General features: G+C 49.0%; 2 protein-coding genes across 4 annotated transcripts; both read right to left on the minus strand.

The window, feature by feature from the left end:
* Positions 1 to 1,717: 1,717 nt before the first annotated feature.
* PLD6 (phospholipase D family member 6) lies at positions 1,718 to 3,284 on the minus strand. The gene is made up of 2 exons (XM_039493380.1): positions 2,861 to 3,284; positions 1,718 to 2,245 (listed from the first exon to the last, which is right to left on the minus strand). Exons 1-2 carry the CDS (start codon positions 3,282 to 3,284, stop codon positions 1,998 to 2,000), a joined length of 672 nt encoding a protein of 223 aa, XP_039349314.1. The 3' UTR covers positions 1,718 to 1,997.
* Positions 3,285 to 5,161: 1,877 nt separating this feature from the next.
* Positions 5,162 to 23,021, minus strand: FLCN (folliculin). 3 transcript variants are annotated; one of them, XM_039492731.1, is made up of 12 exons: positions 22,876 to 23,021; positions 20,694 to 20,972; positions 19,738 to 19,884; positions 17,726 to 17,947; positions 16,359 to 16,519; positions 15,415 to 15,506; positions 14,464 to 14,657; positions 11,427 to 11,540; positions 10,680 to 10,803; positions 9,185 to 9,316; positions 7,798 to 7,903; positions 6,687 to 6,888 (listed from the first exon to the last, which is right to left on the minus strand). In XM_039492731.1, exons 2-12 carry the CDS (start codon positions 20,940 to 20,942, stop codon positions 6,687 to 6,689), a joined length of 1,743 nt encoding a protein of 580 aa, XP_039348665.1. In that variant the 5' UTR covers positions 20,943 to 20,972; positions 22,876 to 23,021. The 3 variants fall into 3 exon arrangements, with proteins under 3 accessions (XP_039348666.1, XP_039348665.1, XP_039348664.1); XM_039492730.1 differs by lacking the exon at positions 22,876 to 23,021 and adding an exon at positions 22,627 to 22,863; XM_039492732.1 differs by lacking the exon at positions 22,876 to 23,021 and having other exon boundaries at positions 5,162 to 6,888; positions 20,694 to 20,942.
* Positions 23,022 to 24,820: the final 1,799 nt, after the last annotated feature.

Raw genomic sequence — 24,820 nt, forward strand, 5'->3', positions numbered from 1 at the left:
CAGAATATTCAGAATAGCCAATTATATTTGCAATAACATGACCCCTACTGCTGACATTACCATAGCTCTTGAGCTCTATTCTGAACATTGTTTTCTGTTAATTACTGGTACAGTAGTAAAGCTCTTAAACCCCATGTAACTGAAGTTGTAAGTGTGGAATAACATTTAACTGTGAGACATAAAAATAGCCCCAGTAACTTGGAGACAAGAAAAGAGGGCCAATTACATAGGAAAATGGTTTTTTATGACCCTTTGACCGCACTCCTGTCCCTGTTCTTTTATTAGTTGTCCCCTGCAATTAGTGGGTTTCTGAGGCCCTGTGGAACCTCCCCTTAGGCTGGGGGGGGGGGGGAAATCCGTTAGCATGGGGCGGGCTTTGCCCACCCCGTTTCCCGGAAACCCAATAGATACAACCAAGAACAAGTCAAACACCACAGCTGTATGTGGCAAAGGCTGTTACTGGGACTGCAAGATTTGATGCTTTACAAACTTTATGCTGCAGTTAGTTTTACACTCAAACCCTCACTATAGCACTGTGGCATAAGGACATGAACCCTCTCACGTTCCAGGTCACTGTTTCAAGTGTATAGACAGATATGTCTAAAACAAATCAGTGTGTGCCATTCTTAGTCTGTGTCAACGCCTCAAGAGCTCTCAGTAAGAGCCAAGGATGTAACGGGTATGGAAACTGAACTGGCCTCTTAACCCCTGAGGGGACAGCTTACACCTGCATAGGCATAACAGCTTCTGTTGCCTGTCACACAGCATCTTCAAGAGCAGTAACCCGCTTTCCACTAGACATGAAACGGTTTTGTTTTCAGGAAGTCAAGAATCTACCCTGACCTCTGAATTTCATTTAGGAGACTGCCACCATAAATGGAGGAGGGCAGTAGATGATTGCTATTAAAAGCCCACTTCCCAAGAGGACAGGGACATGATGACACCTAGTATCTGCAAGAAAATGCAGGGGAGGCTTGCACAGGGGAAAACTGCCAATCTATCCTGAAGATTAAAATGGGAATGGTGGTGTTCTATATTCTCTATTGCCAAGACACGTTGGGCAATTGATATGGATGGGGTTACGCTTCTTTTCTTGTATATGAACAGAGCAAGAAGCCTGTCCCCTACGTGTACTGGGGTTTCCTTTTGCAGTTCCTTTCCCTGAGGGGCAGCAACTCAGCTACAGTCAGTTTTTCAACCCTTTGCACTCCAAGTATTTCTCTCACACTCCTGGGCTGTTACGATGGTCAGCCTGTATTGTTTTTCTGCAGATTGCCATATCTACTCTCCAGCCCCACCAGGGCACTTTTTCTAGGATTCTATTACGCTGCAGCTACTGAGAAAGTGAACAGACTAGAGGGAGGTTAATCAAAATTCAAAATAAATATTAAAATTCCTGACCTCTCAATCAAGTTTTCCATAACAAACCTCGTCTTACGTATTTTAAAGGTTAAATGTCTAAGGCACTTTCCACTCCTAATAAAGTAACATACCCAGTTCAGTCCATGTGTGAATTATAGCTTTGTGCAGAACCCCCTTACCCAATTCTTTGAGAACTAGTGATGAGGATTTGCACTCATACTGCCATGCATGAAATAAACAAGTAGTTTCCCAGCAACCATCAGCCATACCAGAAATAGTATCCCATTCTGTAATGTCACTAGCGGTAACCAGTAAGTGGTTATTTCACTATCAAAATATCCAGTACTCTTAAACATTCCAAACTTTGCCTTCTTCCAGTGCATGGCAGTGACCATTATCTTCTGAGCTCCAGCACTACAGCGGGAACATGCTGGCCCTTCTACTACACCACTACTTACCAAGAAGTTTAGAGTGATGCACTTTCACTTAGTACACAGTGAGGTTATCACTGAAAAGTACAGAACTCTTCACCCTTGCATGATGCTATAGTCTTTGTAGCTATAACAAAATTAAATACAAAGAAGCTTGCTAGAAAAATGCTATTTGTCAAGGACCCTTCCAGCTCCAAAAAGCTGTCATTTCTGTTCCTTTTTGGTGGGGAAAAATGTATAATTAGCTGGATTGTACTCTTCCCAAATCCTTTCAAACTCTGCCAGGAATGGCTCCACATACTCTGCATCCTCCACAATCAGCACATTCTCACGGTTGTTCTGGATAGCTTGAGTGGTCCAGTTGAGGGAACCAGTGATGAGCATCTTTTTGTCTATAATAGCAAATTTGTGATGCATGTAGCCACTATCCTGGTCGTGACGCACCTGAATCCCTGCAAAATGAGGAGAACGTTTTCAGTGCTTCCTCTTGAAGGTAAAAAGCTTTCTTATGCCCAAAAGCTACACTGCATTAATAAAAAGTGTCCTAAGGTTCAGAACTTGATGCCCTTAACTAAAATAAAAAAAAAAAAAAAAAATCAACATGAGTGTTTGATGCCATTCCTCACCACCCCAACAACAGGACAGGGAAACACTGAGCCCTGTGGTCCTCTTGCCACGTGTCTGTCCCTTGTGACACTGTTGAACAGTCTGCAAGGACAGGGGGCTTGGCTAAGCTTGCTCCAGTGTGCCTGCCTCTTCTAACAGGCCACAGGGGAGACCAGGCGGCTGCACCGGAGCAACCACCCTCTTCTTTAATGTGGAAGACCCCACTAGCTCCTCCCATCTTCCCCAGGGCTGAGCCAGGCTCCCCCAAAGTCTCCCCCAGCTGCCCTGTGTCAGGCTTTTCCCTGGCGCGCGCACACCCTCCCCATAGCTTCTCCCTACAGTTCCTCCATTTGGGGGTGTCCCCAGCTCCACCTACTCCCGGTGCTGTCCCTTGGCTCCCCTTCTGCCGTCTCCATCCCTGACCCGCTTCCCTCCCCCACCCCCTCCTGCCCGCCCCTCACCCGCCTGCCGCAGGCGGCCGATCTGCGAGCCGGTGAGCACCATGTAGTCGGAGTCGGTGACGAGGCGCACGCGCACGCCCCGGCGGTGCAGCAGCTGCACGGCGCGGCCCAGCTGCGGGCTGGAGAAGGCGAAGAGGCAGAGCTCCAGCGAGCGGCGCGCCGAGAGCAGGCGGCGCAGCAGGCGGGCGAGCGGGCTGTCGCCGTGCGGCAGCGGGCAGGGGCAGGGCGCGGCGCCCGGCTCGCCCAGCAGCGCCGCGGTGCAGGTCACCGGCGACGGGAAGAAAAGCACCTCGCGCCGCGGGGCCCGGCGCCGCCGCCGCCGCCAGCCGCGCACCAGCAGCGCCAGCGCCTCTAGCGCCAGCCCGAGCCCCAGGGCCGCGCCGACCGCCCAGCGCCATGGCAACGCCTCGAGGCCCGGCCACATGGCTCGCGCGCCCGCTCCGGACCACGTGCCGGGGTCACGTGAGCAGCGCTGGGGCGCGGCCTCGGTGGCGCAGGGATTCGCGTACGCGAAGTCGGCGGGTCACGTGCTAAGGCTGGGGGGGGGGGGGCGGATTTTTTTGCCGCGCATGTGCGAGACCAACTGTCCGAACTCAAAGCGACGGATCCCCGCTGAGCCCCCCCCGCCGCCCCGAACGCGCGCGCGCTGCCCAGCCCCAAGGCACTGGGTGAGCGCGCGCCCCTCGCCTCGCCTCAGCGTCTCGCTACGCCTGCGGGGGGGGGGGGGAAGGGTGAGCCCGGGGGGCGGTTGGAGAAGGGGCGTAGGTGGGGGGGGGGGCGGTTGGCAAATGGGGACGGCTGGGGGGGGGGCTGGGGAAGGGTGAGCCAGGAGGGCGGTTGGGGGCAGCTGGGGTGAGCTGGAAGAGGGCGGGTCCATGCCACTGCATTTTTCACTGCCATTGTTACAGCAGACCATGGTACAATTCCACCTTAATTTGCAGTGTAGCCATACTTGCCAATGGTCAGCTCTTTGGTTCAGTGGCTTTTATTTCTTAGCCTACAGTGCCCAACACCATGCAGGGGAGGGGGCTCAGTTGGCTTCTAGGGAAGTAGCACCGCTGCCTCTGAGCTCTATGCCTGTAACTTATAATCACATGAAAGCTAGCACTGGAGTTAATAAGTCTGTTTTCTATTTTACCTAAAACAGCGTGTTTTGGGTTGATGTGCTTAGAGAATCTCAGCTCAAGGGTTGTTGCACGTCCACTAGCCCTTGTTGGAGTGGCAAACTAATTAATGAGCATGCCCTGACCAAGGGAGTCTTGAGCAGTGTAAGATAGTATATTTCTGGGGTGATTTGCTGGTGCCTCTTTCTGTGCAAGACATGAGTGGCTGAGACAGCATTCATGTAATTCAGCCGAGTGTGGGTCCCCACCTGCTGATGGCTGAGTGATCACAGCACCTGGAGGGGTTTGCTGCTTGTCACTGGCATAGCATTGTGAGAAATGGCCCAGGCTGGAGCCTTGAGGGTGCACAGCAGTCCCACAGTTCCAGGTTTTACCCTGGGGAAATCCCATCACAGGTACCTAAGTCCCTTGGAGCAGCAGTTTTCAACCAGGATTCTGCATCTCCCAAGCTAGTTTCAGGGGTCTGTGAATGCATGGGTGGAGTTGGGAGGGGTGTTGTCCCTCCAAACTGCAGTGCCAGAGTGGGACAGTCCTGGGGGCAGCTCCACATCCCTCACACTCCTGCCCTCCCCCTGCCACCCTGAGCTACCCGCCATGCCACAGAGCTCCTAGCTACCCTCCCCTCCACCCAGAGCTAGCCCCGGCCAGCCACCCACTGCCCCTCTCTACTCTTCTCTTGTCATCCTGAGAGATCCCCTCTGTGCTGCACCCAGCCCCTAGCTACCCTCCTACCTACTCCCCTCACTGTACAGAGGAGCTGGCCCAGGCACTGCCCGCCCCAGTAGCCAAAGTGTGGAGCCCCCATACCCTGCAGGGCTAAAGTCCTTACTCCCCTCTCCCTTCGGTGAACATCAGTTAGAGGGAAAGATGTCAATTGATGACACTGTTTCCCCCCACCCCATCCCCCATTAGTCAATTAACTCAGGCTAAGAACAATGTGTTAATTCCAGCTATAGCTTCAGTGAGACCAGCAGTCCTGGCCTCACACTTAGAGCTGCAAGAACATTGCTGATGTGAAAATTCTTGCATTTGCTCTATGTTTATGTTGATGGTGAACCCTGCAGTTAATCAAGCTGGACGGTTTCTGAAATAACAGGATAATGATCTCTCCACTGGGTTATGTACACACTGGCTGTGTCATCTTCCTGGGAAGGCCATACAGAGTCAAGAACCTCGAAGCTGATAAATCAGTTGCTTGGGATTAAAGCCAGTTAGGAATAACTGTATCTTACACACAAGAAGCAGAATCTAAGAACAAAAAGACATAAAAGGTTCTGCAGTCCAAACCCTGGGAGCCAGCGCAAGAGAAGTCCCATGGTTAAATTGCTGCTCTTATGTGCAATCCAGTTTTAAAATACTTAAACATCAAGACAAATCAGGTTCTCTCCATTTTACAAAAATAGCTCTTATTGAGTTTTAATGCTTGTTGCCATTTTTACAGACTTATTGACAAAAATATCCAGGTACTAAATATACATAAAAACAGAACCTGCAGATGGGTTTGAATACCAGCTCTGGTTCTTGTTAAAATGTGAACACATTGGTTCAATGGAATTACAACACACTTCCTTTGCCTTTTTTATTTTTAATGTCTATAGTCCTGTCAAGATTTCCAACAATAACCTAGGATAAAATTAGAAATACAGTAATTCCTTTACAGTAAGATGTTCACTAAGAGCCAAAGTCAGTAGCTAAAAGATGCACAGATGCTGCTGCTGCTCTTCTTGTGCATGCTCTCCTTGCCCTGGTATTAGCAGACTTCAAACTGGCTACTTCAGGGTTTCACAGCGAGGGAGATTCTGTAAACTGGCTGTTTCCTGCTTAACCACACACTAGCTGGAAAGGTAGAATACAGAGAGCAGTGGAGCACTTCTGAGGGGAGGAGAAAGTCCCCTCTGTGCTAGGGAACTTTGCCTACACATCATCATTCAGTGTGCGCTTTGAGACAATCCCTGTGTCACTTACCATTTTGGACAGTAGCAGATTTCTGGAGCAAACCTAAAGCGTAGTTTTAAAGTTAGGCTATTAAGAATGTGGAAAAACATAAATAAGAGTCCTCTGCAATTCTCCGTTGTAGCATAAGTCATGAAGTTCTTCAGATCCAGCCAAATCTACTGAGCACGAAGTGGTTTTAGAAAGTAATGATAGGAGTGTTCCGTAACTAAGGTTAAGATGTAGTAACCCCAGTCACACGCCTAAGATTTTTGTTGCTTCTTTGCTCCTCTAATCTACGGAGATGTTAGGTGGGACCTACAGTGATATTATGTCCAAATTGTTTTTGTCTCTCTGCAGTCCCAAACATCAAGACGTCTATTTATGGCAACATCCAAGATAAAATCCAGAGTTGCAGGAGTTCTACTGTCACCCCATTAGTGATAAGGCTGGCACAAGGGCACTGACTGGTTTACTCTGGTTCCTTGAGTTACACTGAATTAGACTTCAGTTTGCAGGCTAGGTTCAGAGTGGAGTTGGAGTCCAGAGCCCTATCTGGAGGCAGAGAGCAGCGCTAATTACATGCACTCTTAGGAGCACAGTCTCACAGCAATTCAAAAGACTAAAACCAGAACTCAGAGTTAGTCTGAGGGCAGTAAGAGGTTCAATGGTGTTTCACTATTCACATGATGTGCATGCTGAAGGCTCAAAGAAAACTCTCGGTTCCTTGCACGTATTCGAAGGCAGCAAGTGAGTCTAGGCATTCCTGGTTAGTTCCGAGACTCTGAAGAGGTTGGGCTGCGGACCGTTGACATCAGGTGTGACTTGTATGTCTTGCTCAGGCCAGTCATCCAGAACTTGAGGAGCTTGACATTGTCTTCCTCAGCCGCCCCCAGAATGCTCAGCAGTTTTTGAGTGTCCTCCTTGGGTCGACTGTCTACTTTGGTGAATTTAAAGAGGACCTTCACTTTACTGCAGAAACAAAAAATTCCTGTCACTAGCGATGCATTAGTACACATTATGTTTCAGATACAGGCATAGGCAGCACTGCAAGTTTCTCTTTCGTACCCAATAATTCTGTGCAACAAGATGCTAATGAAGCATCAAAAGGAAAATCCCAAAGGCGCTCCTCTTATGCTCAGAGGTTTGGAAAAAGGAATTGGACATAATTATTAGCCACTTCCAGCCCTGATAATATTTAGTAATTCTGAATTTTCCCTTTCCCATTTTCCTTTATGCCTTCCTCCATGCCATCCTGCACACTTGGAACAGCCTCCCACTGAATGTGCACATCCAACTCCTCCTAGCTTTCAAATTATGCTAAAACCACACTAGGGCCATGAATTATTTCACCCAATTGTTCCATCTTCCACTGTAATCACTCGTGCCTTCACATGCAGCGCCTGTGGACAACACCATGTTATCTGTTTAGCACAGTTACCTGCTGTAGATCTTAGTGGACATTCAGAACCCAATATACATTTGCAAAGAGCTTTGAAGATGGAGACAGCTCTTGAATCCTGACACTTTGGTGAGGTAAGCAAGACTGGTCTTGTAGACCAGCATCACAATTGGGGAGATTGAGGCACAGAAGTTAAAAGAGACTTGCCCAAGGCCACTGAGGGAGTTAGTATCAAAGCTAGGATTAGAACTAGGGCTCCCTATCTCCCAATTCTGTGCCCAGATCATACTGCTCTCCAGAGAGTGGGGCTCAAAACTAACGCCAAAGGTCAACTGGCTACGAACTGGTCCTGTATAAAGTGATGAACATGCCAGTTGGTTATCCCACCAGTGTCTCTGGAAAACCCTTTGGAATATCTTGATGGGATTACACTAAAATATCTAAAGCTGTTTCACAGAAACAAAGCAGTTGCCTCTTACTTCATCCACTCCTCCTTCAGGCAGACGAGGCACTGATCCACAACGTCTACAGAAAGATTCTGGTTAGTCAGAGCAGCTTCAATCTTGTTCAAGATGGTAGGGCCAACTGCAAGCACAGGGAGAAGGGTCACAAGAGGAACAACAGATCATCCACTTTTAATGCCTTTATCAACCGTTAACATGGGATGTCTATGCTTGTCTAAGGCTCAGTGGACTACAGCTCAGGGGCACAGAATGCCTCTGGCCCCTTTCAACACTAGTTCCAGAGCATTAATCTGCATGCACTTTTCACCACTGCTCTGATTCAGTGCATTAAAGTAATAACCTCCCTCTGAACAGAGCCAGAGCATTGAACAATGGCAGCAAAGCTCATCTCAGTGAAGGCAGGGTTCTTAGATGACTAATCAACCCAAATCCCTTCTTGAGCCAAGAGGAAATTCATGGGTATTACAAGAGGAAAGATAACAGCCCTCAGCTGCTCCCTTGCCTTCCACAATAGAACCAATGTTCTCAAAGAAGCCGTATGGAACTGTACATGTGCTAGTAGGATCCTCCAACCATAGCTGGGGACCTGCAGCAGCTTCTGCAACGCAGTAAGGTATTCTGCAGTGCTGTTGAAAAATCCTTGTTTTAGCTCTCTTACACTCACATCCTTAAAGGAGTGGTAAGAGGAGAGAGGGGATCAATCATGTGCCTACTTAGAGCCTATGAAAACAGCTCTTCTAAATTAAAAAAAGATTGCTCTGAAAATACTGAATGCACGGTCTACAGAAGTGCCTTAGGGTCATACCCGTCCAAATGACGGGCCCACTTGGAAAGAGTAGTTTGTAGGTAAAATTAAACTCTCAGCATGGGAGTATCAGGCACTTTTTAAAAAACCAGGTAAAGCTGAATTTAGTCCTTGTAGTTCACAGTCACAGGAAGTCAGTATCAGACACGAGTTAGATAATTTTATCGTTATCTGGCTGACTAGCAGATTAGACTACACTTGCATGAGTTTAGGGAAATGACATGTTTCACAGCGCAGACTGTTCACCATGGATCAGGAAAGTATCGCCCTAGATACATTATTGTAGGCCAGGTGAGTTATAGAAGATTCTTCCTCTTCTCTGAAGATTAGACAACCTGCTGAGCTAGTATGGCAAATCCTATATAATTAACAGCATTTCAACAGCCTGCTTATCTAGAGAAAATCAAGTTCTCCAAGACCATATTTGTGTACTGACATGGCCTTGCATACAAACTTTCTTAGCAGCCAGAACACAAGAATAAGCCCACACAGCCAAATGGTGATGAAAGAATGCTAACAGCTACAGATAGAGATTCTATTCCAGCCACAGTGGCCTAGGCCTCTCCTGACAGAGTTCCACCTTTCCAAAGCACCCACCTCGCTCTGCTGCCACAGGGCTGCCACTGGTGACCACAAACTCGTACTTGCTGAGGGGCTGCTCATCATCAAACAGGACTGGGTAGAGGCTGCACCGGGTGGCAGTGCGGACTTCCACAATGACAGCAAATTCTAGAGTGATGATAAACCCCCCAGCACATTAAAACCAACAATCTATATGAAAAATAATATATCAAAATATATATACTCTGTGCTTCAGAAGGGCTAATTTCCCCAAAGTGGAAGGAAATTGTGAGCAAAACTAATCATGAGGAAAAGTTTAGACTGCAAAAATGTGAATGAAAATTGGGAGTTCTTTGAGAAGAATGTATTAGATGGCCAAAAAATCATGATTCCACATTTAAGAAAGAGGACAACTTTGGCTAAAAGCCCATTTCGTTCACTGATGAAGTGAAGGCAGCGATTTGAAATATAACAAATCGAAGAAAAGTAATCTAGACGGCAATCAATATAAATTAGAAATTATGAAATGTAAAAAAGCTAAAGACATCGAGGGGAAATATGGCTGGCAGGGCTAAAGACAATAAGAAGAAGTTTTTAAACTATATTAGGAACAAAAGAAATCCTTTCAATGGCATAACATTACTAGACAGAAATGGTAAAATTGTTAATGATGCAAAAAAAGGCAGAAACATTCAACATATATTTCTGTTCTGTGTTCGGAAAGAAGCAGGATGATATAATTGCATCATAAGGGGATGATAAAGTACTTTCCTGTCCATTAGTAACAAAGGAGGATGTTAAACATTTACTTAGGTAAGCATTTTTAAAATCAGCAGGTCCAGATAACTTGCACCTAAGAGTCCTAAAAGAGTTGGCTGGGGAGATCTCTGGCTTGCTGATATTAACTTAATAAATCTTGGAAATATAATAGCAACCACCTGCACCCGCGCTGTAAAAGGAATTAATTTATAGTAAAAACCAACACCCAGCTCTGGCCAAGACTTTACTGACTAACATCTATGATGTTCTGTCTTTTAAACCTTTTGCTCACTAAGGCTCTGATCGAACTTCCATTGAAGCCAATGGAAAGACTTCATTTGACTTGAGTGGGAATTGGACATACTGTTGCTGTATTTGTTTAGGATCCCCATTCAGAAAGGCTGACAAAGGGCAAAGTTTAAAATACCTTTAGGTTAATCTCTCACACAAACCCACCACACACAGCAGATTGTCACAGATTTGGGTGTGTGCATATAAACTAAGTGCTACTCTGGCAGGCTGCAGTGTTTGGTCCATATGCAGCAGTATTAGCCTCTTATTAACCAGGAACTGGGATTTCTAGTCATTGAGCCCACTGCAAGCCATGATCATGCAATGTCCCTCAGCAATAGAGCGGGTAAGGTCACTTGGAAAACATCACAAAGGGGCACTGGTTCTAGTTCATTCAAGGATGCTGGGCTTTAGTTGACAACTCTTTGCCTTCACAAGGTATTTTAACATAGACAACAGGGAGAGGAGCTGGTTCTCTTACCAGATGACAGTATGTGGGGTGGGATATGCACATGGGGGCTGAGCCCCAGGAAGTTACACCGATATGCCTCTTCATAGCGGTCACTGTAGGGGATAATCCGAACACAACCCACAGGCAGCATGGTCTGCAGAAGGAAACAAACATGGCAAGAGAAGCTTTAGAATTAAAGATATGGGCCCAGGTTCACGTCCAAGTTTCTGTCTCACTTGTCAGGCTGGTGGCATCTCGGAGGGCTGCTAAGGCAGCTTGCGCTGACTCTGGGAGATGGAAGTATCTCACTTGGCTTGAAAGACTCCCTTCGGACAATACGAGGCTGAGCAGAGAACCACTCCCAGCCCTCCTTGGCTTAGAGGCTACAATATGGAGCCTTCAAAGGGGAAAAGTCTCCTAGAAACCCTTGGAATAAGAGAGGTAGCAGTACCCTCTTTTTCAGTTCTACTCGGTGATGTTTTCTTCACTGCTCAGAAGAAGCCTGATTATTTCAAACAGATCAGTTCTCTTGCTGCTGGTTGTTACACAATAGCAAGACACTAATTACTACAGGCCCTACATAAACAATAGAGGTGCTGGGTTTTTTTTAATTTAAAGTTTTGGTAACAAAACAGCATTTTTTGTTTTAAACGCTAATAGAATTTGGAGCACATTCCGCACCAGATTATATTTTAAGAGGCAGGTAAATTTGAGGGCCTAAACTGTTAAACACTATGCAAGAAGATGCAACAGGGAGATGAAGAAACAAGTTCTTACCCGTAGGATGTCAAAGGCAGACTGGACGAGATCTGTATCTCGTGCTTTCCAGATGACCTGATTCCCCATTAATACATGCCACGCCAGCATGCGGAAAGCTGATGCCCCCAGGACCTGAAACAAGTTAATCCTGAGTTTACTTGGATATTTTACTACTCTCCTTCACCATTTTAGTCCATCACAAGCATGTCTGCAAAGCAGCCTTCCAGCCATGTTACTGATTACATATTGGAAATGCTAGTGAACTATTACCATTAAGTCTACTGCATACAGCACAAGTCTAAATATGTATTTTAGTGTTGGTGAAAGATGCTAGACTGACAGCCTGGTGGGGCTCTTGTATTAATTTAGATGAAATATATGGGCTCAAAGAGTTAGAGGTGTTAATATGACCCTGTCTCTGTCCAACATTAAACAGCTGGAAACAAGATTCAGGGTTTGGTATACAGAGACCTCAGCCTGCTTAATGCCATACCAAACACACGATTAAAAGTAATTTTTAACCTTCATTAAAGATACAGAACAGAAGGAAAACAGTTAAAGGACTTGAAATGTTAAGTGTTAAATAAGGCTTTATTTTAAACAATATCCATTGTTCTCTCTCTTTCACTGCAAAGAGCCTTTAGAAGGAAAAAACCCTTGTTTGACAGTCTTTTAGATAGTTATCACCATTTTTAATACTGTCTTTTGCAGGGGGGAGTTAGTTGAAATGGGCTGGAGGAGTTGTTATTGCTGTTGTCAAAGTCTCATTTTGTTTCCTAGAAGACAAAACAAGAGAAATCCACACAAAAGGGGAAAGAAGAGAACACCACAAATAGAAAATGCAGCTTCAGCCTCTGGTGCTGACTTTCACTTGCAGTCTCACTGCTGGAAAACAACAGGCACAGCACACAGTCTTATCAGCCACTTGGAGATCTGGAAAACTGGTACCAGCATCAGACGGTTTGGGGCATTGCTTCTATTTGCCTTTCTGGTCACAGGCTGATAGCAGTATTGCAGTCTTAGCCGGGCTTTTATTAAACAGAATGCAAAAGAAATGAGACAAGGAAGGAAAAGGGGGACACAAGGAGTGAAGGGAGACAGTCTCACACCCCAGGGGGTGTTTGGGAGTCAGCTGGAGCCAGTGGAAGTGATGAGGGCATCTGCGTTCCTCTCTCTGGCCCACTCTGGTCAGATCTTTTGGGATCAGAACACCGACGGCCCAATGGTGTTACGGTAGATCCGGGGATCCCAGGAGACAGTGGCAGCCATGCTGGTAAAACTGACCGCAGTGGTTGCTGTCAGACAGCTTTTTCTTCTGCTAATTTCCCCCAAACATCTTTCTTTTTAAGAGCCACAAAAAAGCAATGGGTGCAACAGCCAATCCCCTAATTATTTTGTTCATCTATTAGGACTAATTTCTGACACACCAATTTTGGTCCATTGATTTCTGCTCCCACACTTTGCCAGGCACATTTTAACACAGTCCCTGAATTATATCAGTAGGCCTTTTGATTTGGACTGAGTCTCCCTTTTGCCCCTTTTCCCACCAACATTCGGTGTTATAGGTTATTGCGACATTTTACAAACTTTCACTCACTTTTTACTGTTGCACTCACAGTTAGGGTCAATTTACAGGCCCAATCATCACAGCATGACTTCAGCCCTCTGTCTCAGAGCAAGCACAGTAGCACATACTTCCCTGCCAACATTCCTGACCACAACCTAGGATGAAATTCAGTTCTAACCACAGGTAAGAGAACAGCTCAGTTCCCAGGGCCATTCACACACTCCTTGGCCTCTCAGCTGAGGCTGCCAACAAGTGGGCCAATCCATGCCAACTGTGCTGGTGGTCTGGGCAAGACAGACACCCGCTCATTTGGAGCAGGACTGAGACCTAACACTTCCTACAGGCCAAACTGCCAATACATGACAACAACTTTCAATCACTACTGACCTGTGCTGTGTTCATACTACTGGTCTGGGGATGAAAATGCCTAACCCCTGTCACCATTGCCCTGTTTGCCAACTTTGACAGGTGTGGAGAGCTGTGTTAATCTACAAACAATATTCAAACCATTGTAAGTAACCTGATCAGTGAACTAAAGTTTCTGTACAACTATGGAGAGTTATTAGAATTTCTTCTACAAATGTATTGATCTAACTTAAGCGGGGGCTGTGGCAGCACAAACAGGAAAGCCCCACAATAGTCCTAGACAAGCAGCACTAAGCACATGTCTGGAAGACAAAGGGGCAAGCTGTGAGCTTCAAGGATCCTGTCCCCAACGAGTTACAAGCCTTGTCTTGCCAGGCTGGGAGGCTAGAAACAAATAGTCTAAAACATTCAAGAGCCTCTCTCAGGGAGACAGGCTGACAGACAGAGAGACTCGCGGGGGTGGGGGGTATCTAAAGAAATCAGGCCTTCCCAGATTCTGGGAAGCCTGAGGGAAAAGCTAGACATGCCTACAGTCTGCTTTATAATTTTTTTTTTTGGGGGGGGGTTTCTCTTAAATGTTTTTGTTTTAACTAAAAGAATACTTTGCTCTAAAGAGGTTGGTTTGTCACTGTATTAAACCACTGCCATGGCTCTCAGAGGGAATAGAAGTGCAGGGCTGGACATAAAACAGGCCTGCTGAGGTAAATCACACCTGACACATAGGGGACTGCAACTCAGGGCTGATCTCCGAGAGAATAGCGCAATTCCTCCCTGAAAGACAAGTGACAGCTAGATGCCGGAGACCTAGAGTGGGCGCACTCAGACCAAGAGGAGTTAGAGATGCAGTTCACCTTATAATCGTGACACACCCCCCATGCTTCAGATGCCAGACGGTTTTCAAGTTCTTTGCTGACTCCTGTTTGAGCAGCATTGCTGACATTCAGAGGTAGATAAAACAGGTACCAGGAAAGAAAAACTAAGTTTAGACCCCAGAAGAAAAGTGTGTGTGTGTGTGTAAAAAACAAAACACGGCAGTAAGTAGCCATTCTCTTCTGAATAAAGGCTTTGCCGGTGCATAGGTCAGAAAGCACCCAGCCAAAGGCTCCAGTCCTCCTTTCCTACCTGTCTCATGTGCCTGAGGGACCGGAAGACGGACAGCCTTCTGGAAGCTACATTCCAGCTGCTGCAATCTGACATCAGAGATGTGTCCGTTGGGCATTTAGTTAGCTCCCGCCCTTCTACTACATCTGGCTGGGCAGAAGGCTTCTCTTCTTCTCCCTCTGAGCCATCCCAGCCTTCTGACTCTTCTTTCAGGTCTCCAAGAGAAGAGAAAGATCATTTGTTATGTTCCCTCCAGATACAACAACTGCCCCAGAGCTCAACTTCTGAACATCGTCTAGTATCGTTTCACACTGGACTCGCTATGGCCAATTTTGGGAGGGAGGGGAGAAATGGGTGGGCCTTTTCAATAGTAGTGTTTGCAGCTTATGATGCAAGCTAAGGTAATAAGTAATCAAACCTCATGCTTCAGAGCATAAAATGACAACTTACTTCCTGACTCTTTGGTGTTCGCCCCAGACAGAACACTGCACAATTGGCCAAATACACTATGGAGCTTTCTGTATCCTTCCTTTGAAGAGACCAGCTGCTCCTTGAGGCAGGCTATACAGATACTTGAGTAGATGGACTGATGAACTAATTCAGTGTGGGAAATCCATGTTTCTATATATTTAGGAAGCTTGTGAAATAGTAAGAAAGGGGAAAGTCTCATGTCATGCAGTAGTAACCTCTCTTTGCCAGTCAGACACATTATTAGGTACATCCCAGCTAAAAGGTACAGATATCATGGTAATGCGAGGCCAATATGCAAATAATGAATGCACACAGGGAGACCTTAAACCTCCACAGGTCTTATTTTCACATCAGATTTCTTTCCACATTAGGCAAGTTGTATCACAGGATGACAGAGGCAAACAGTACTTTATGCTGTGGATGCAATGAGCAGATGTTCACAGTTTTCCCATCCAAAGCATTCTGAAATGCTCTCCCTGCTCTAGAAGCTTGGAGACTCACCTGCAAGCTTTTCCATCTGAACTAGGGTGTCCTCTGTGGGAGCTCCCTCCAGAAGCTTCTCCGTGAGCCGGCTGCCACAAGCTTTCAAAAGCCTGGAGAAGTGAAAAATGACAGGGGAGGTGGGGGGAAAAAAAATAAATCAATATTCATCAAGCCTGCTTGCTGGGGGCAAAGTTGTCAACATGAAACGTGACAGAGTAAGCTTACCAAGAATCAAGCTACCACTGAGATGTGGCTCATTTGAGCTTTCCTTCAATTCCCCATGTTGTAACTACTAAAACTTTTCACAATGGACTGGGGCACCCAAGAGCATTGGAAAGAATGTTACTGCAGCATGCCAGCCTTACCGCTATATCCCTCCTAAAAAACCCAAACCCATCACATCTCCAGGAGTACACCACTCTCCACAGCATCTCTCCAGAGGAGTCTGATGTTCGAGTCTGGCATTGGCATAGCATACTGTGAAATTTCACTAATGCACATCCATTTGGCAGGGTAAAACATCTTATACTGCATAGCACAAGGTACCAGGGCATGGCAGAGTTAGACTGTTCAACACAACAGAGTTACTACTGTCACAAGTTAGGTGCGGGGTGGGGTGGGCAAGAAGAGCTCTATCTCCTCCTTCCACTTTTGTCTGATGCTTTGCAGAGCCTCTCTCTAGATCAGAGAGGCTGATAAACATGATTCCCACTGCAGCACGTCAGTGCTGCTCCTGAGTCGGCCGGAACGTCTGCTGTAGAGCGATAGGAAAAGCAAGGGACCAAGAAGGCTGCTGCATCAACATGCCCAGTCCCTGCTAACTCTTGGGATAGAGCCCCACATAGTACTGGAATACCAACAACTTAGATGCTCACCCCATGTCCCCACTATTCTAGGATGCTGGGAAATGTCTCTGTTATTCCAACAGGTGGTATAGGCCCCAGAGACATAGAGGACATTACCAAGCAAAGGAAGTGTGCAGACATGCCCACAGGTTGTCATCGTTGGTCAGCGACGTCAGGGAACGGGCTGCATTACCATTCCTCTGGTGCAGAAAGGGGGTGAAGGCCGTATTCATGCGCTGGGCTCGCTGTGGGCACCCATACTGCTCAGCTTCAAACACCTGAGTTACAAAATAAAGACAGTTAGAGGACAACAGAAAAGACATTTAAGTAAATGACTCAGTGGAACAACTAGGAAGATGCACCTTGTTAACGTGGAATAAAACCCTATTTCCCATCAGCTACAGAATCAAGCTGGCAATTCTTTTCCCACCAGAAGGATGGGCAAATTGAAAAATTTCCCTTTAGATCCAGAAAAGACAGAGAAAGAATGACATTTTTATAGACAAGGCTTGATTGGGCTGGTATATGGCAGTTTGCCACACCAGCACCTCTCTCAAGCCGCTATCTTATTCTCCAGAAACTCAGCTTTAAAAGAAAGAAAGAAACAAATGGGAAAAAAAAGTAAGTCTCTACCATTTATGGTTGTGAAGAAACCTCAAAAGAGTGTAATGGACGCAGAAATGTCTAAGTATGCAGCGACTAAGGGTACAATTTTCAAAAGCACCTTGTTCCACTGATTTCCAATGGGACTTAGGCACTTTTGAAAGTTGGATTTGGGAGCCTAAAGCACCTAAGTCATTTAGAAAATTTACTATAGCTCTGAGGGGTGCGAACTGCCCCATTCATTTCCAAGAGGCGTTATCTCAGATACCCAGCGATGACAGTTAACGTTAACATTTACATTATTTCATTCCTCATGTGAGAAAGAAATAAGAACAGATCTGCCCAATTTTCTGTGGGAGACACCACACTTCGGTGCCACAAGTGGGTGGCATTTGGGAGCTATTTTGCCTGCCCCAATCTGGAAGCAGCCAAGCCTAAGAAACCTAGCAGAGCTTTTAGGCATAGTTAAGCCCCACCAAGAAGGAACCGAGCGGAATTTGAGTGCTGCACAATCATCTTTTGAACATCTGCCCAGTCTACCATGAGTGGCCCTCATTCCAATGTCTCACATGGGGCAAGTTTATTTTGTGGGCAGAGCTTGGAGGTATACCACAATTCCCCTCTCTCCCTCACAGTTCAACCCCTTCTTATAGGCAACAAAAGAGATGGGATGGAGAAGATGTCTGTCTTCCCTTCTGAGGCATCCAAAGCATGGGTCCATCCCTACGTGCCCCTTAATCTCAACATCACCACCCAAGTTTCCCTTACAGCTCTAGCTGCGTACATTACTCTTTAGTTCTCTCCCAGTCTGTTGGGCACGCCAATCCCACTTAACCTTCTTTCTCTCACCTGTATTTGTGTTCTCTCTCAAGCAGACCCACCTTGAGTGCTTTTCCCTGAAGCTCATCAATGATGCCTCGGATCTTCGCTAGCAGGAAAGGCCAGGAGTTGATGAGATAGATCCGGTCCATCATAATAGTGATGATGCTGTACCAGCGCTGGAAGCCACGCGCCAGGCTATCTTTGATGAAGAAGGTGTGGCTGAACACAAAGCCATGCTGCTCATCCCCAAAGAAGATAGGGCCTTCACGTCCTGGGCAGACCTGGTGGGAAACGGACGTGATAGAACAAATTGGCTCAGCACATCACTTAACTGAAATTACGTCAAGCTCTTCGAGCAAAGCTTTCCCACTTGTGAGGGTATTGCCTGCTGAGGCATGGGCAGCCCTTTCAGGAGTGCGATCCAACATACAAGGTCTGATAGATGGAGCCAAACATCTCTGCTGCTGCCCCATGTACCTGGCACAACCTTCAGGTTAACTGGAACTTAAGAATGTCGCTGTATTCTGCTACAGCAAAATTGATTAAATGGACGCATGAGCTGGGGCAATCTCAATTTCTGTAAGGTTTTCCCTCCTTTTGTAAGAGGCTGTAAGTTATTGGTCCACAAAGGTCCAAAACAACATTTACTGATACCGAGCAACAGCCTGCAACACTACCACTGAGGTGGCTTATTTTGGAAATAAGTAAGATAAATAGGGGCAAACACAAGAAAGCGAAAACACAGCTCTGAGATCACAAGTGCCTTTGCTTCAGGTGAAGAGTAGTCAACCCAAAATTAGCAAAGGTTCTCTCCAGTAACAGATCAGATGATGGAGGGACAAAGTGGGTGAGGTAATCTCTCTTACTGGACCAACTTCTGTTGGTGAAAGAGACAAGCCTTTAAACTACACCAGTGGTCTCCAATCTTTTTATGCCTAAGATCACTTTTTGAATATAAGGGCAACCCAGAATCTACTCTGCCCTTTCCTTGAGGCCCTGCCCCTTCCCAAAAGCCCCTCCCCACTCACTCCACACACACACCTGTCGCTCACTCTCCCCCACCCTCACTCACTTTCATCGGGCTGGGGCAGGGGGTTGAGTTCAGGAGGGGGATGCGGGCTCTGGGCTGGGGCTGAGCGGTTTGCAGTGTGGGAGGGGGATCTGAGCTGAGCCTGGGGCAGTGGTTTGGGGGGCAGGAGGGGGTGAGGGGTGCAAGCTCTAGGAGTTTGGGTGCAGGAGGAGGCTCCGGGCTGGGGGAGAGTGTTGGGGAGCAAGAGGGGGCATCGGGTGCTGGCTCAGGGGAAGTTAGAGCTGGGGAAGGGGTGCAAAGGGAGACCCCTGTCCCCCCAGCCGTGGGGCTGCACTGGCTGCTTCCGAGAGCGGCATGGGGCCGGGGTAGGCAGGGAGTCTGCCTTAGCGGCAACCACTCTGCACCACCGGAGACCGCAATCAACTGGTCAATCCTAGGAGGATCTACCAGTCATAGAATCATAGACTATCAGGGTTGGAAGGAACCTCAGGAGGTCATCTAGTCCAACCCCCTGCTCAAAGCAGGGCCAATCCCCAACCAATTCATCCAAGCCAGGGCTTTGTCAAGCCTGACCTTAAAAACCTCTAAGGAAGGAGATTGTGATTGACTGGTTAGTGACACTGAACTACACGGAACTCTTCTTCAGGTGTGGGAAATGTACTCAAAAGTGTCACAGCTAGATATAAAGGTGGAACATTAGTTAACATGTATGCTAAAACTCTTATGCTAGAGAGCATTCGAGGTGATCAGATGATGAAAATTAAAAATTAATTCATCACAGCTCTGAAATGACTGAAACTTTATATAAAAAACCTTTCAGGCCTTCTTTATGCATCAAAAAGGGCAGAGTCAAGTATTTTTTCTTTTGCAGTCACCTTTAAAAATTCCTGCCAAATACTGAGACCCAGTGTCTTGCCTTGCCTTCCATCTCCAACCCCTTCCTATGGCTGTGGAGGGGCTGACATCAGTGAAGCAGAGTCTTAGATCAGAAACAGCATACACGTCTATATACATACACGTCTTGCATTTCATATCACTTACCTCACAACTCAGGCTGCGGACACAGGCCTGACGCACAATGCTGAACAGCTGCGGATGGTTTGGGTGCTGGTGGCTGACATATTTGATTGATGTCTCTGTGTCATGGCTGACATATCCAGGGTGTCCTGCTGCAAGAGAGCGGCAACCCTGACCACAGAAAAGGAAAATCCTATAGTAAAGTAGGACACAACGATCTAATGTACTTATATGTAGGCCCCATTACCACAGCACCTGAATGATTAAATCTTCAGCATAGGTATCCTCACAACACCCCAGGGAGATAGGAAAGTATTTACAGACGGGGAACTGAGGCACCAAGAGGCTGAGTGACTCACTCATGGTCAGGAAGTCTGTGGCACAGCAGGGACTTGAATCCAGGTCTCCCAAGTCCTAACCACCAAACCATCCTTCCTCTCCTACAGCCTCTTTCATAACTCACTCCCTCGCTGGATTTTGTATTTGACGCGGGCTACACAACTGGCCAAATTCAGCTGATGGTGGAAGCAACTGTGAATCCACTGACACACTGAAATCTGTTACCACTTGAGAGACACAAAGCACACTAGGAATAGCTTAATGAAAAAGGTACCAACAGTTAAGTGGAAGAGCACCAATGGGGACGGACAGACACACGGGTGAATACATTTTCTCTACAATTTTAACTGGATACAGAATTTTTTCCATTTCCTGTTTTATACTTTTGCGTAAGTATTGCTGCTGTTAATCGATGGTCAGGCTTTAACTACACAGATGGCTGCACATCAGTGGTGTGCAAAACAATTCTAATCTAATCTAGAGTTTATAAGGGTTTTGGGATCCTTTGTTGTTACCGGCACTGTGCAAGTATAAGCCATTTTCCGTGCACTATTTTTTCTCCCAAACAATAACATGCCCTTCACTGAGAATCCCAAAGCCCATTAGTTCAGCAAAAGACACAGGGGTGTCCATATACACACCTCGCACATATCTGACTTCTTTGGCCCTGGACTACTAGAGTCAGCACTAGCACCTTCTGCTGGGCTGTGTGAGCGGATCCTGCTGCTCATCTGAATGCCGCCTTCTTCGTCTTCTGCCTGCTCACTTTGCCCAGGGCTGTCTCCATTCCCTGCGCCTTGAGGAAGTGGCGAATGCAGCACCTCTGTACAAAAGAGGGTGCGAGGGCCATGGAGCTCACAGAAATGACAGAGGGCAACAATGGCGTTCATAGCGATAGCTTAGCTGGCTCCTCAGCTCTCCTGCAGGTGAGGGAGGAAGGACCCAATATCAGTATAATAAACAGAAACCAAAATATACCCCCATTCCGATCAGCACCAGCCCGGATCTTTCCACTCCAGAGAAGCTTGGAGCAGGGGCAGCTCCAGGCCCCAGCACGCCAAGCGCATGCTTGGGGTGACATGCCGCAGGGGGGCGCTCTGCCAGTCGCCGGGAGGGCGGCAGGCAGCTCCGGTGGACCTCCCGCAGGCGTGCCTGCGGAGGGTCCGCTGGTCCCGCGGCTCCGGTGGACCTCCCGCAGGCATGCCTGTGGAGGGTCCGCTGATCCCGCGGCTCTGGTGGACCTCCCGCAGGCGACCGGCAGAGCGGCCCCCCGTGGCGTGCCGCCGTGCTTGGGGCGGCAAAATTGCTAGAGCCGCCCCTGGCTTGGAGTCAGGTTCAGCTCTGCGGCCAGGTCACTTCCGAAGGGGTCATGCAGGCTACAAATCACAGCTCTCAGCTGGGCCCTTTTCTCTCTAGGCAAGTGGGCGAGTCTAATGCAGGATTCTCAGGCCTGGACAGGGCAAGGCCAAGGCAGTGGAGGGTCCAACCCAGGGGGGCTTCCCCACGCTGCCCCTGCCTCAGCTCGGACCTGCAGGGACACTTCTAAGGATGAGAAGGGAGATCAGCCCCCTCCCCCGCCAGCACCCAACTGCTCTGTCCCAGGAGCCAGTCTGGGCTACTCATGGGGCACCTGTCCCCTAGCCTGACCCCCAACTCCCCACATGGGGGCACTTCCCTGGCCCCTGCTAGGACCTGGCCTGACCTACCCTATGGGGGGGCTTCCCCCCCAGACCTGCCTGACCCCCCTGTCTGCCCCTGCTAGGACCTGGCCTGACAACCCTCCCCCACAGGGACACCTGCCCCCCCCCCCCCGAGACCTGGCCTAATCCCCCCCTCACAGGGACACCTGCCCCCCCGCAGAGACCTGGCCTAATCCCCCCCCCGGGGCATCCGCCCCCCCGCAGAGACCTGGCCTAATCTTCCCCTCACAAACACACACACACACACACAGGGACACCTGCCCCCCCCACGCAGAGACCTGGCCTAACCCCCCCCCCCAGGACATCCACCCCCCCGCAGAGACCTGGCCTAACCCCCCCACACACACACACAGAGACACCTGCTCCCCTGCAGAGACCTGGCCTACCCCCCCCCGCAGAGACCTGGCCTAATTCCCCCTCCTCACAAACACACACACACACAGGGACACCTGCCCCTGCAGAGACCTGGCCTAACCCCACACACAGAGACACCTGCCCCGCAGAGACCTGACCTAACCCCACACACACACACAGGGACACCTGCCCCCACGCAGAGACCTGGCCTAACCCCCGGGACATCCGCCCCTGCAGAGACCTGGCCTAACCCCACACACACACAGAGACACCTGCCCCCGCAGAGACCTGACCTAACCCCACACACACACCTGCCCCCACGCAGAGACCTGGCCTAACCCACCCCGGGACATCCACAGAGACCTGACCTAACCCCGAGACACCTGCCCCCGCAGAGACCTGGCCTAATCCCCCCCCCGCTAGGACCGGACCGGACCCGACTCCCTCCCCGCGGCGCTGGTGGGGAGGCTCCGGCCCGGAGACCCCCCCCCGCAGCGAGGGGCTGGGGCTGGACACTCACCCGGCGGCTTCCCCGAGACCCCTCCCGTCCCGTGCCTCAGGGCGCCTGACACGGACTGACGGCCCGAACCAACCGCGTTCCCGCGGCAGGGGGAGCGATCCAGCCGCCTGGGCTGCCCCACGCGCGCTCGCCCGGCGGGAAGCGGGGGCGGCAGGGGGAGCAGGGCGGGGCGGGCAGACTGTAGCACTCCTCGGTCTCCCTCCTGCTCCCGGGTTTCCAGCCGCGGCCCCTCGCCTCTCCCCCCCTCACATGTCAGAGGTTCAGTCCGAGGCCACCCCGACTCTCCGGCAGTGGGCTGAACCATTTCTTCGAGCCGGGGGGTGCGATGGTGAGCCCAGGGCCCTTTTCGCGCCAGGCGGGGCAGAGCGAAGACCGGGGCTGAGGCAGCCCAGGACCGGGCTGGGGTGAAGGAGCAACAGCCGGGCTCGGGCTCGGGCTCTTAGGTAGCGCCACCCCACAGCAGCAGGGAGATGGTACATTCCGCCAGGGCTGGCCTGAGGTACACAACTCGTGCGTGTGGGCGGGGCTGCGCTGCACTGGGCGGGGCCAGTCCCAAGGTTGCCCGGGAGGGGGCGCTGTGCAGGTCAGTCTCGGTGCAATGCTGGAGCAAGGTGGGTGGGTGTAATTTGACTGGTGACAATCTAGAGAATCATACCGTAGTTCCCATGTGACAAAGAGCCCTGTGGCACCTTATAGACTAACATGATACCTGGCTAATGTTTTGAATGTTACAGGTTACTATAAGTGGAAGGAGTATTTCAAGTTGATTTCCCATCATTAAGGCTACCGTTTAGTCATGGGTATTTTTAGTAAAAGCCAGGGACCTGTCCATGACTTATACTATAAATACCCTGACTAAATCTTGGGGGACCGCTGCTGGAGGGGAGCCAGGGGGCTGCTGCTTGGAGGGGCACCCTGGGGGGGCTGCTGCTCGGGGAGTGCCCCTGGGGGCCACTGCTTGAGGTAAGGGGGGGCAGCAGCACCCACTGCCAGGAGCTGCTGAGCAGCGGCTGCTCTGGCAGCCCCCTGGACCACTGCTGGGTGCAGGGAGTGGCGCCAGGACCAGCACAGCCCCTGCTGCCAGGGGACGCCCTGGGACTACTGCCGGAGGATGCCAAGAAGCAGCTTCTCTGGCTGCCCCCAGGACAACCGCTGCTTACGGGGAATCCCAGGGGGCTGCTGCTCAGAGGCGGGGAGATGGACCAGTAGCAGCAGCTGCTCCGGAAGCCCCCAGGACCACTGCTGAGTGAGCGGGGCACCAGGGCCAGTGTGGCACCAACTGCCAGGACCACCTGGGGACCGCTGCTGGGAGCTGCCCACCCTCAGGACCACTGCTCAGGTAGTCCCCAGGGCCAGCCACACCCGCTGCATGGGGCTGAAAGGAAAATTATCTTGCATGCCATCAATGCGACAGAGAGAGATGCTACTGAGCTCTGGAGTTTTGCATAAGACACAGCTGTTCTAATGCTGTCTATGAGATTCTACCCAATTCAGTTCTGTTTTTATGGCTGCTGCTGGGGAACAGAATCACTGTACATTCCAGAGATGTGTTCTTATCATTCAGACCATTGAAAGCCACTGCACTGCAAGATACCCATGCCCCTTCAAGCTATGATACTACTGGAAGGTTGGCTGGAAAGAACAAATAATTTTAATTCAGACTCTGAAGATCCTCTCTTCACTTGGAACATCTGAGACAGTAACTAATGAGGTCATAAGTGTACTGGAGGCATTCATATGCCAAATTTACTATTTGAAGACCAACATGGTGGCACTTGCAGAGCTATGTTGGTCAGTATTTTCCAAGAAGCAGACAAATGGAGAAAAATTGCCACCGTCAAGGGCTCTTTATACTTGGTATCAAGGGAGTAAATTATCAAGCCATGGAATGGCTCCAGGATGATCAAGGACATCCAGAAGTAACCTCTCCTTTTGGGCATGGATGTGCCTTGGATCACATCAGTTATGTGTGAAATACTATTTACTCCTACATCAGTCCTTCAGCTAAGCCAATGCTTGTGCCAAAGACCAGGTGCTCACCTTTCCAGTTTAGTTATATATTATAGACTTAGAAAGAGACCTTCTAAAAACGTTAAATGTATTACTGGCACACAAAACCTTAAATTAGAGTGAATAAATGAAGACTCGGCACACCACTTCCGAAAGGTTGCTGACCCCTGCTATAGAAACTCCT

This window comes from Mauremys reevesii, linkage group 10 (assembly GCF_016161935.1).
Source record: "Mauremys reevesii isolate NIE-2019 linkage group 10, ASM1616193v1, whole genome shotgun sequence".
Taxonomy (NCBI): domain Eukaryota; kingdom Metazoa; phylum Chordata; order Testudines; family Geoemydidae; genus Mauremys; species Mauremys reevesii.

Coding starts and splice junctions, on each gene's coding strand:
- FLCN (XM_039492732.1), bottom strand. CDS start 20,942: ATGAACGCCATTGTTGCCCTCTGTCATTTCTGTGAGCTCCATGGCCCT. Junction 19,885..20,693: donor AGAAGTCAGATATGTGCGAG/GTGTGTATATGG, acceptor TTCTGTGGTCAG/GGTTGCCGCTCTCTTGCAGC. Junction 11,541..14,463: donor CCCTCAGGCACATGAGACAG/GTAGGAAAGGAG, acceptor AACTTGTTTCAG/GTCCTGGGGGCATCAGCTTT.
- PLD6 (XM_039493380.1), bottom strand. CDS start 3,284: ATGTGGCCGGGCCTCGAGGCGTTGCCATGGCGCTGGGCGGTCGGCGCG. Junction 2,246..2,860: donor CGGCCGCCTGCGGCAGGCGG/GTGAGGGGCGGG, acceptor CTCATTTTGCAG/GGATTCAGGTGCGTCACGAC.